The sequence below is a fragment of the Onthophagus taurus genome, chromosome 6, assembly GCF_036711975.1.
Source record: "Onthophagus taurus isolate NC chromosome 6, IU_Otau_3.0, whole genome shotgun sequence".
In the NCBI taxonomy this organism is placed as follows: Eukaryota; Metazoa; Arthropoda; class Insecta; order Coleoptera; family Scarabaeidae; genus Onthophagus; species Onthophagus taurus.
In genome coordinates, this window is record NC_091971.1 from 2,445,319 (window position 1) to 2,456,140 (window position 10,822).

At 32.1% G+C, this 10,822-nt stretch overlaps 3 protein-coding genes and 1 non-coding gene across 6 annotated transcripts; 1 reads left to right on the forward strand and 3 right to left on the reverse strand.

Moving 5' to 3' along the window:
- Positions 1-306: 306 nt before the first annotated feature.
- On the reverse strand, positions 307-1,425 carry LOC111424808 (tetratricopeptide repeat protein 19, mitochondrial-like). Its single transcript, XM_023058495.2, has one exon. It carries the CDS (start codon positions 1,423-1,425, stop codon positions 307-309), a length of 1,119 nt encoding a protein of 372 aa, XP_022914263.2.
- Positions 1,426-2,010: 585 nt separating this feature from the next.
- On the reverse strand, positions 2,011-4,065 carry LOC111424821 (CBY1 interacting BAR domain containing protein Fam92). 3 transcript variants are annotated; one of them, XM_071197059.1, is made up of 5 exons: positions 3,915-4,065; positions 3,301-3,858; positions 2,613-3,249; positions 2,518-2,550; positions 2,011-2,438 (listed from the first exon to the last, which is right to left on the reverse strand). In XM_071197059.1, exons 2-5 carry the CDS (start codon positions 3,333-3,335, stop codon positions 2,106-2,108), a joined length of 1,038 nt encoding a protein of 345 aa, XP_071053160.1. In that variant the 5' UTR covers positions 3,336-3,858; positions 3,915-4,065; the 3' UTR covers positions 2,011-2,105. The 3 variants fall into 3 exon arrangements, with proteins under 3 accessions (XP_071053160.1, XP_022914278.2, XP_022914279.2); XM_023058510.2 differs by having other exon boundaries at positions 3,301-4,065; XM_023058511.2 differs by lacking the exon at positions 2,518-2,550 and having other exon boundaries at positions 3,301-3,982.
- A 627-nt stretch (positions 4,066-4,692) lies between these two features.
- TRNAD-GUC (transfer RNA aspartic acid (anticodon GUC)) lies at positions 4,693-4,764 on the reverse strand. Its single transcript has one exon. It is a non-coding gene; the product is annotated as a tRNA-Asp (tRNA).
- A 1,405-nt stretch (positions 4,765-6,169) lies between these two features.
- On the forward strand, positions 6,170-10,560 carry LOC111424904 (protein bicaudal C). The gene is made up of 11 exons (XM_023058629.2): positions 6,170-6,549; positions 6,601-6,644; positions 6,704-6,773; positions 6,864-6,943; positions 7,002-7,214; positions 7,274-7,504; positions 7,785-8,003; positions 8,069-8,243; positions 8,295-8,556; positions 8,622-8,948; positions 9,666-10,560. Exons 1-11 carry the CDS (start codon positions 6,330-6,332, stop codon positions 10,144-10,146), a joined length of 2,322 nt encoding a protein of 773 aa, XP_022914397.2. The 5' UTR covers positions 6,170-6,329; the 3' UTR covers positions 10,147-10,560.
- The last annotated feature ends 262 nt before the right edge of the window (positions 10,561-10,822 follow it).

Sequence of the window (10,822 nt, forward strand, 5' to 3'; positions counted from 1 at the left end):
AGCATGCCCCGCAGAGTTAGACAGTGCATAAACATTTTATTAATATAAATCGTTGCTATTTCTTTTTCAGTTATTATGATTTACTACTGACTACACTTTTTTTAGCATATAGTTTATTAAACATAAAACCCAATCTAACCGGATCGATAGCTAATATAGAGTTGAACAAGACGTTACAGAAAATTGACAGAAAAAAAAGACATTAAACATATTTTATTCATTGACTATCTATAATCGACTAAAATACGACGAGAAAACAAAAAAAAAACAATTTTCTGTAATTAAACTCTAAATAAAAAGAAAAAATTATGTAGCCATATTTTTAATTTCATCTAATAGTTGTTTCGCGTGAATTGCCGTATCTATTTTACCAAACATTCTGGCTAATTTCTCGCTTTCTTCCGCCGAAAGTTGTGCTTGATCATAAACGCCCATTTTCATATAAATTTTAGCCAATTTCAAATAACATTTGGGTAAATCCGCACTGCTAATACCTTTCCCCAACATAACAGCGGTTTGCATCGTGCGCAAAGCAATATCATACTCGCCCAACTCCATGTTTAAATCGGCTAAAGTATACAACATAACCATTTCTTGATACGGACTTAACCCCTTAATTTTATTTGAATAATCGTAAGCTCGATCAATCATTTTTTTCGCTTCTTGATATCGTGCGTTTTTTATCATATGAACACCGTACCAAAACAGAACGTTAACATATAACATTCCTGTTTTTGTACTCATATCGCCGTTTATTATTTTTTCTTTTTGTGCGTTTAAACAGGTTTTAAATCCGATTTCAGCTAAAGCATTTTCTTTATAGTTGCTGTAAATTCTTGCAAGACGTAATTTAAAATCAATGATATGATCGTTTGTGTCTGGAACACCGTCTTGAACCATTTTTTCGATGACAGTAACTAAAAGACGTTCTGCTTTTTCTGAATCACCTTGAGCGAAAGCGATACTAGCCAAAATATCGTAAATAAACGGCATTCCAAATGAAACTTTATAATCATCGCAAATTTTTAATCCCATTTGAAGTAGAGCTTCCGCTTTATCAATATCACCTTTTTCTAAAGCAATTTTTGCCAAAACTATTAAATGAGTAATGTTGTCTTCAATATCACTAGTCATTTGATCAGATGGTCCATCGTTTCTTGATAACATATTAATTCCGGGTAAAATTCCGGATGCGATATATGCAAATAAATTTCCATAATTAATAGGTTTACCCCAAGATTTAGTTTTCGATTTATTTGTAAATTGATAATTTTGAAATTGATTTTTACTTTGTTGCTGTTGATAAAGTGGTTGTTGTTGTTGATTGATGGGAGCGGCCCGATATTTTCGGACCGGTCCCTTTTGGTTAGCCACTTTTCTAATCAGTTGTTGAATACCTTTCGTTGAAAAGAAACTAGTAATCATTAAACGTCTTTTTGATCTACTTCAAATTTTGCCCCCCGCATGACTTCTTAATATTAATTTTTTCGATATTTTTTGACAGGTTAAATTTCATTTTTTTGTGACGTTTTAAAATATTTTTTTGGTTTACTTGATTTTAAATCATTACCAAAGCTTAGAACTTTAAACAATAATAAAGAAAAATTTTGGAGAAGTATAATACTTCAATAACGCAATCAAACAATCTTCTCGCTTCATACTTTACATGTATATTATCAGAATAAATTTCCATCAAGTTAAGAGTACGTACTACACAATAATGCTTTATTTATGAGACTAAAAAATCGATAAACGCACTCTGTTGAATAAAACCAGCATTAAAACAGTGACGTTTACTCAAATAATTTAAAACAGAAATCTATCTACTCTTTGCCAACATAGGTAACATTTTGAAACGTCAAATGATTAGTTAAATAGTAGCGACATCTAACGAGAATTTGGCACTTTGAAAGCAGTATCTCGCCATTCCAAGCAGATAGTAGTCTTTTCCAGCAGTATTTAGCGTTAAAAACGTTTCCGAAGAATTGTTAAGTTAAAATAAATCGAATATTTAATTAAATAAATATATAATATATAAAATAAAATTGTTATTTTACATTTTAAATTAAAATAAATTGAGAATAAAATTATAAATAAAACTTTTTTTACTTTAAATATTTTTTAGCAATAAATGGAGAAACATTATCATCAACATCCCCTTTACTGGTATCCGATTCATCCGAATAATCAGATTTTGAAGCTTCCGAATAAGATTCGTCGTCTTCATCTTTGGAAGAATCCAAAATTTCCTCACTTTTTGACATTCTTTTATCTCTCATCCCAGAATTTTTTGTCGTTGTGGGAACCCCAGGAAATTTCTTTTTTGGAGTCGAAAAAATTGAACTCAACGATCCCAACGATTGAGATGCCCTGAATAAAGAACGTTTGCCTTGGGTGTTTGATGATGATTCTGGTAATCTTAAAGATTTCTTGAATTCCTATTAAAAAAAAATAATACAGAACAATTAATATTTATTGATGAGAAAGGTGTTTCACAACTTATTAAATATTAGTTACCATTTCAAATTTTTCCCTAATTTTTTGAAAGTCCTTTAAAAATAAGATTTTTCAAAAAAAAATTATTGTTACATATTTAATTAAAATAAATTTACCTGTAAATCAGATTCCTCATCAATTCTATCAACAGCTTTATAAGCTTTAGTTAAAAGCTCTAAACATTTTGCATGATACCCAATTTCTGTTGCAACAAAATCTAATAAAATTACTTTTAAATCGTGTAATTTTTGTTTTTCAAACGACGTTATTTGTTCTTCTAAATTATTTATAGTTTTTGAAACTTCCGCCGATGCCTTTACCAACTCTGATTCAGCTTGAACAATTTGTTGTCGATTTCTCGGATTTCTTTCTTTAGCTCGATCTAATTGTCTCTTCCTCGAAATCTCTTTAGTTCGCGCCGCATAAATTTGTTTAACTTCATCTTTCGCGTGTTTACAAATATTTTCATATTGCGAAAATTCATTAACCACTTTTTGGTCAATATTTTGCGTTCTAACGTCGCCGTAATCGCTTATTGACGAGATTTGTGTGGCGAAATTTATCAATCCGTTACTTAATGATTTATTAATGTCTTCGGTTTCGGCGTAAGCTACGATTACTTTCGATAATTCATCACCTTTGTCTCTTATTCGGGCGACTTTTCGGGAATAACCACTAAAAACCGAACATAATTCTGATATATTTTTTTCCACCGTTAATATACGATCTTGAATAAATTTTGCTTCTTGTTCACTAAAAGAAAACGATTATAATAATGATGATAATCATAAAGTTATTAATTACCAATTTATATTTTTCATTCTTATTGAGCTTAACATTTTTGTTCTTGGTCACTAAAAAGTCAATGTTATGTGGCGTAGAAATTGTTGTGAGTGCGTTGCCATGGGGATGTTATGGTTGAGTTATTTTTAACGGTTAATCTAACTAATAAAAAAATGTATTCTTTTTTATAATTCATTCCAATTTGATTATTTTTTTCATATTTTATTTCCATCGTCAATGAACGTTACGTAAAGTCATGGAGGATGCTCAATACCAGGTAGATTGGGTTAGGTTAGTTCTGTTTACTTCGGTTAAAGACCTCCAGGTAAGAAATGTTGGGTAAGGTAAGTTTTATTTACATTCAATGAACTTCCGGGTAGAAAGCCCCAAGATGTTGGGCTAGGCCAGTTTAATTCTGCCAGGTAAAGAACGTTGGGTATGGTCATGGAGGATGCTCAATGCCAGGTAGATTGGGTTAGGTCAGTTCTGTTTACTACGGTTAATGACCTCCAGGTAAGAAATGTTGGATAAGGTAAGTTTTATTTACATTCAATGAACTTCCGGGTAGACAATATTTGGCTGTAAGATAACGAACGTGAGGTAAAGGTATGGATGGTACTCAATGTTAGATATACTGAGTAAAGTTAATGATCTCCAGATAAGAAATGTTGGGTATCGACACGAAATGTCAGATCGATGTGGATGATAATTGTATCTGGAAAACATAACCTAACGGTTAGTGGTGAAGTTAGCTTTCGAGAGATTTCTTTATGTAGTTCAAATTCCTTTTTGGGAATTTTGTTGTTATGAAAAATTTTCTAGTAATGAGTTACAGTTAGATTATCACTGCATTATTATATTATTAATTAATAAAGAAATAAAAAAAGAATTGAAATTTTATTTTGAAGTGCACCATCTATGAGACAACTACCAAACGAATAAAATGATTTATGTGCTTTATATTTTATAAAAATTATATTTACACGATAATAACAAACATTGTGTATTTGCATTAATTCAAAGTCTCTTCTTATAATGCATTTCAAGAAAACCTCGCATTGATGATGTCATTTTTTTAATATAATTTGTTAATTTTTAATGATTATTTTAACATTACAATAATTTTTCAATGTAAAATATGTCGTTTTATGGATAAATTAATATATTTATTTCAATCCTTTGTATTTTTATTTAAATTGAACTTTGAAACTTGAAATTTAGAAAACTGTAATTAGTTTTATTGCTTATGATAGAGGGCGCTTTCATGGTGTAAAAATAAAAATAAAGGTGTGTAAAAGCAACTGAAAATTAAAGCAAAAAGGAAACTAAAATATAAGAATAAGAAGATATGCAAAAATAATTATATACAGTTTATAAAATTTATTTTCATTTAATGTAAAAAAAAAAAAAATTCTCCCAGACGGGGAATCGAACCCCGGTCTCCCGCGTGACAGGCGGGGATACTTACCACTATACTATCTGGGACCTATAAAATAAGTAGTTACTGTGATATAACTGCTGTGTTCTTACGAAATAGAATTTGTTAGGTTATGTTTTCACCAAAAATTCAAATGTCAACTTGACAGGTGACTTATAGTGATTGTCATCGACTGAAATCCGGAAGATCGCTTTCAGCGCGAATGTTAAAAGCAATACAACTTCGAACCAGCTTATGTACCTGACATCATCGTTGGGCGGTCTGAGATTCAGATCGATTGAGGCGGAAACGGCGATCCAGTATGACAGAAGATATTATTATCTGGCCGAGGATGAGGAGGTGGTGGAGGTAAGGAAACAGTTCGATACCCTAAAAAGCAGGAGCTGTAGAACCCTTCTAGGAGACTACGAATACTTCAGGAAGAAATACTCAATTGAGGAAAACACAGACATCAAAACGGTTATCAAAAGCATAAAAGAACAGGACACCGAATGGAGGCTGGAAAACTGGGGCTAGGCCACGAGTTACCCAAAAATTGTAATGAAACTGAAAAACTTAATATCATTTCCAACAGCACAGACATTTTATATAAACTCCTCCAAATTATCACTACTAAATGCCGCCGCAGAAGAACAAATATACAGATTGAGAGGGGAGGATTAATGTAGGTTTGGGTGTGGAGTGAGAGACAACGCTTACCATGTCCTCTGTGAACAAGAGAATGGAAAGACAAAGGAACAGAAGATATTCATCCTCGAGGTCTCATTCCCCACCTCCAGAATTTGGGGACTGCGGAAAAAATTAAACGAACAAAATACTGCATTAACTCAGTGAAGGAGGTGGACTACAAAAATGTAGACCAAATACCCCGCAACCTAAACCTAGTAGAAGTACTAGGGCGGAACATCATTGCCCTGTGCAGCTGGCCATCTTCACAATGTGCAGTTTGGGAGAGGTAAAGACGGAGGAACACAAAATCCTCAAGAGAGCCGTTCAATTGGAAGTGACGGACCATGCTTTCCAACAAGTGGCCAGGAGAGCGGCGTACAGTGTTGCTACGCATTCCGCACGATTGTTAATATAGTCGTGGAAGCTATGTTCCAAGAAAAGTGCTAATTTACTTTTTAATTGTATTATATGTAAATATGAAATATATATGTACATAATAAATATAACAATAAAGTATTATATAGTATCTGGGATATATATTATATAAGTTCCTTATATTGCTTTGAGTTAATATCAAAACTACTTAAAATTAAAAATAAACACTTTTAGAGATGATAATTAATAATTTGCAATTATTGACAATTTAACAATTTTTATTTTTCTAGTTTTAAAATAAATCTTCCAAAGATGATGTGCAACTCACGAAAAGGTATAAAATATATAAACCAGTTAGATTCATCTCTTTTCATACAAGACCAGTTTTATATTATCTTTTGCTGTCAGTACGCACCACTCAGTCAAAGAGGGTGGACAAATAAAGACATAATAAATTAATAAAAAAAACCCTCTAAAAAGAATTAAACAAAAATCGTTAAATTTTTGTGTGGCGCCGAATAATTATTTAAAATCACGAATTAAATTTCGTGATTAAAATTGGAGGACGATGTCTTTTTTCTTGGGCCCACATGCTCAAGAAGGTCGGAAAGATTCCGACACGATGTCGGAAATGTCGGAGGGGACGACCACTTCCGGAAGACCATCGAGTTGGGATTCAAGGGAGGATTTAAGGGATTATATATCGAAAATGGGATATAAGGACGTTTCCGATTTACATCAAGAACGTTTCCGGGTTGATAGAAAAAAATTGGAACACATGCTTAGTGGTAAAAAAAATTTTTTTAATTTTGATTTCGTTGAAATTATTCTTTTTATAGGTGACCATGAAGCTCCTTTACCGGCGGACGTTTTCTTTGAACAGGTAACTTGGTAAAATTAATTTTTTTATTAAATTAAGTAATAAAAAAAATTTATGTCCAGATCATGGCTGATACAAGTACTTTTATAACGTGGCCGAGCAAGTTGAAAATAGGTGCTAAATCGAGAAAGGGTAATTTTTTATTTTAATCAAAAATTATTGGTTTTAATTAATTAATATTTTTTTTGATTTTTATCTTTTTACATTAAATTTAAAATTTAGATCCGCATGTGAGAATTGCTGGTAAAGAAGAAGATGTACTTGCTGCTAAAGAACGAATTATGACTGCTTTGGATACAAGAGTAAGAATTTTTTGTTAGTTATTTTTCCGGTTTATAAATCATTTTTTCTTTTTTTAAGTCTAATAGAGTAACGATGAAAATGGACGTGAGTTACGTTTGTCATTCACACATAATAGGAAAATGTGGATTAAGCATCAAACGAATTATGGAAGAGACCAAGTGCCACATTCACTTTCCCGATTCAAATAGAACCAATAATCTCGAAAAAAGCAATCAAGTATCAATCTCCGGCGATATCCAAGGGGCGGAAGTAGCAAGAAGTCGAGTTAGAGTATGAATTATTAATATTTTTTATAAAGATTTTCTTCAACTTTATTTGTTTTTAATTAGCAAAAAACTCCAATTGTATTTGGTTTCGAACTTCCTGTAATGTCACCGGTAGTTGATCAAAATTGCGCCTATTTCGTGAAAATTCAAGAACAATATAACGTCCAAATTATGTTAAGAACCAGACCGAAACTTCACGCCACTTTGGTTTCTGTTAAAGGTTCAGAATGGGAAGTGGAACAAGTTAAAAAAGCTACTAGTTTATTAGTAGAGTATTTATGTAACGATGTGGCTGTAAGATTATTATTATCAAATAGAGTAAAATCTTGATATAACGGATTAATATGTCCGTTATAGCAAAAAGTCTGTTATATGAAACATTTTTAATTTGAAGACGTACGGAAACTTTCTAGTTCTTGGTCTAGTGTTAGTTCTAGTTTTAATTCTAACATTAAATCTAACACTAGGGTTAGAACTAGAATGTGTCTAGTTCTAGTATTCTAACGATTTCCGTTATATCGAGATTTTACTATAATATTATACTACATTATTATTTATTCATATTTTTCTTTAGGATCAAGTTCCGATTGAAATGTCATTAGAAATATCTCCACGACTTCACACCGTTGTATCTGGAACAAATCATTCTAATATAAAAGATATTATGAGAGTAACCGGAACTAAAGTTTTTTTTCCGGATGCTCAAGATCCTAATTTACCATGCCTTAAGAAAAGTCATGTTTATATCACCGGAAATATTCACGGTGTTTATTACGCCAGACAACTTTTAATCGTAAATATATATTATAATTTATATTTATAATTTTTGTGATTAATTAATATTTTTGTTATATATAGGGTTCTTTACCGTTAGTAATGATGTTTGATTTACCAACATCTATTTCTCTGCAGTCGATTAGCCGCGAACAAGTCGTTTCAATTCAATCAAAATACGACGTAACTATTAATATACGAAAAAAAGCTACTTTGAATGTTATGATGTGTATTATTGAAGGCGCGGAAAAATATGCGAGTAAGAATTTGTGATTAAAATTATTATTTTTGCTTAATTAATTCTTTTTAGCAAATATTTACAAAGCAAGAAATGCCATATTGGACATAGATGATCTTTGCGTCGTAGCTGACATCCCAACGAATTATTATTTACCATCAGTTCCACCAACTTTACCACGCTTGCAAGTCACCGTACCACCAGAACCGATCATATCTCATGTTAGCCCATCGTTACATTCGCCGATGTTTCATCATCCCAACGAACAATGCCCACCGTATATGTTACAACAATGGGCTATGTGTAATTCTTTACATTCCAATGCAAGTAGTGGGTAAGATTTTCACATTTATTAGTCGAGTTATAAAACATTAATTATGACGTTTTCTTTATTTTTAGGTATCAATCAACCGGTGTGGTTTCGCAAACATCTCAAGAACATAGCCCAGCTCATAGTTCTTACTCCCCAATGTCTAGTATAACACCGTTATCGACTCCGGTTTCAAGTTCGAGAAATGGATCTCCAAACTGTCACTCGTACAATTTTCAAGATCAATCGGAAAAACCTGATATATCGACCGTTTTCAACGAATTGAATAGTCCCGGGTTTCATGGTCCTACTGTTGATAAATCTGCTCCTGGATCATCCTCGTGGACAATGACTGACTACGAACAGAAGAGAATTGCTGGACTTAAAGCCATGCAACAACGACCAACAGGATTACGGTAACATATTTTACTTAAGATGCAATATACAAAAATATATTTGCATAGAAACAAGGGCGTACCTATTTAGTTTGTCCCACATAAAATGCAACATGTCAATATAATTTGACATTACAGTAAAATCTTGATATAACAGATTAATACACCGTCATAAGAAACGTGCGGCTAAACCCAAATGTTTCTAGTTCTAATGTTAGTTCTAGTGACAGTGCAAGTGTAAAAGTAGAACTAACACTATACTTAGAACTAGAATCATTTGGGTTTAGCCGTCTTTAGAGACGTGCGGCTAAACCCAAATGATTCTAGTTCTAGATATAGTGTTAGTTCTAGTTTTACACTAGCACTGTTACTATGTAGTAGTAACATAGTAGTCTAAAATCATTTGGGTTTAGCCGTCTTTAGAGACGTGCGGCTAAACCCAAATGATTCTAGTTCTAGGTATAGTGTTAGTTCTACATAGTAACAGTGCTAGTGTAAAATTAGAACTAATACTAGACCTAGAAACATTTGGGTTTAGCCGTGCGTCTCTTAAGAGGGAAAGTCAGAGTTGTCATAAGGCCGTCACCTTTTCCAAGCAAAACTTTTCCTTTGCAAAACTACCCAATGTAGGACACTGCAAGTGCATAGCAGTTTCATAACTATGATTACAGCGATTATATTGCGAGTTATACATATAAAATTGTATAACACTAAATAATAAAATGATTTTTTTTCTAGTTATCCAAATAACTCTTGGTCTGGTTATGGAATAAGCCATACATCACCAGCTCCAGTTCCATTAACCGGTGAAGACGTATTAAAAACACCGACCTCAAACAAGACTTTCGATTTTCGTTCTCCAGCATTGGAACGTTTATCCGCCGATTTAAACACAAGTAATTTTATGGATCATACATCTCCGAACATGCTCAATAGATTAACGTCGACCGATTGGACCGATTTGACAACGTTAATTACTTCCCTAAAGTTGGAAAAGTATTTGCCGGTATTCCATTCGCACGAAATCGATTTGGCGACTTTCGCTTCGATGAACGGCAAAGAACTTTTGGAGGTGGGTGTAACGGCTTTTGGCGCTCGTAGGAAAATGCTCCTAGCTATTGCCGAATTAAGGAAACGGATGAACGCGTTTTCTTTGGCTCCGGGAGCCGAAAGGAAGAGCAGCAGCTCGAATCCTTGTAGTCCCCATGAAAAATGGTAGTTAAATTAATATCATTAATTTAATTAATGTACGAGATGTTTAAAAGTAAGTAATTTAAGTGTTCTTCTTTTTGTAACGTGTATTTGTGTTTTTAGTATTATTTATATTCGAGTGATGAAAATAATTCTTAAAAAAAATTATGTATGTAAATAAATAAATTATAATGAAATAGCCTCGTGATATCCGATAATAATATAAAATGGATTAAAGTTTTCATCACAAACACGTTCAGTTTATAACTGTTTATTTATTACTCCAATTATTTAAACATTATGAAAACAGTTGCTGGACAATGTGTTTATCATAGTTTTTAAATATTTTGTAGATGCCTCAAAAAAAATAGTGTTTTGATCATTTTATTATTATCTGTATTTACGCCCCAATTTTAATTAGAAAAATATGTGATATGTTACTTAGATTTATATTAAAAAAAAATATATTGCATGTATTATTTATAAATTAGTAATAAGGTATTTCTACTTCAGTGTATTTTTACTTGTACTAGATATAAAAAGAATATTGTAAACAAAAGCTTTCATTCATGTGATTTATATTATTTATTATTATACACTGTGATGTAGAATTTTTATAAAAGTGAATTAGGGCTTTTGTAATTGTTAAGATGTATCTAATGTATTTATTGTCGAAATTTGCATATTTTTTGTGCATGTCTTGA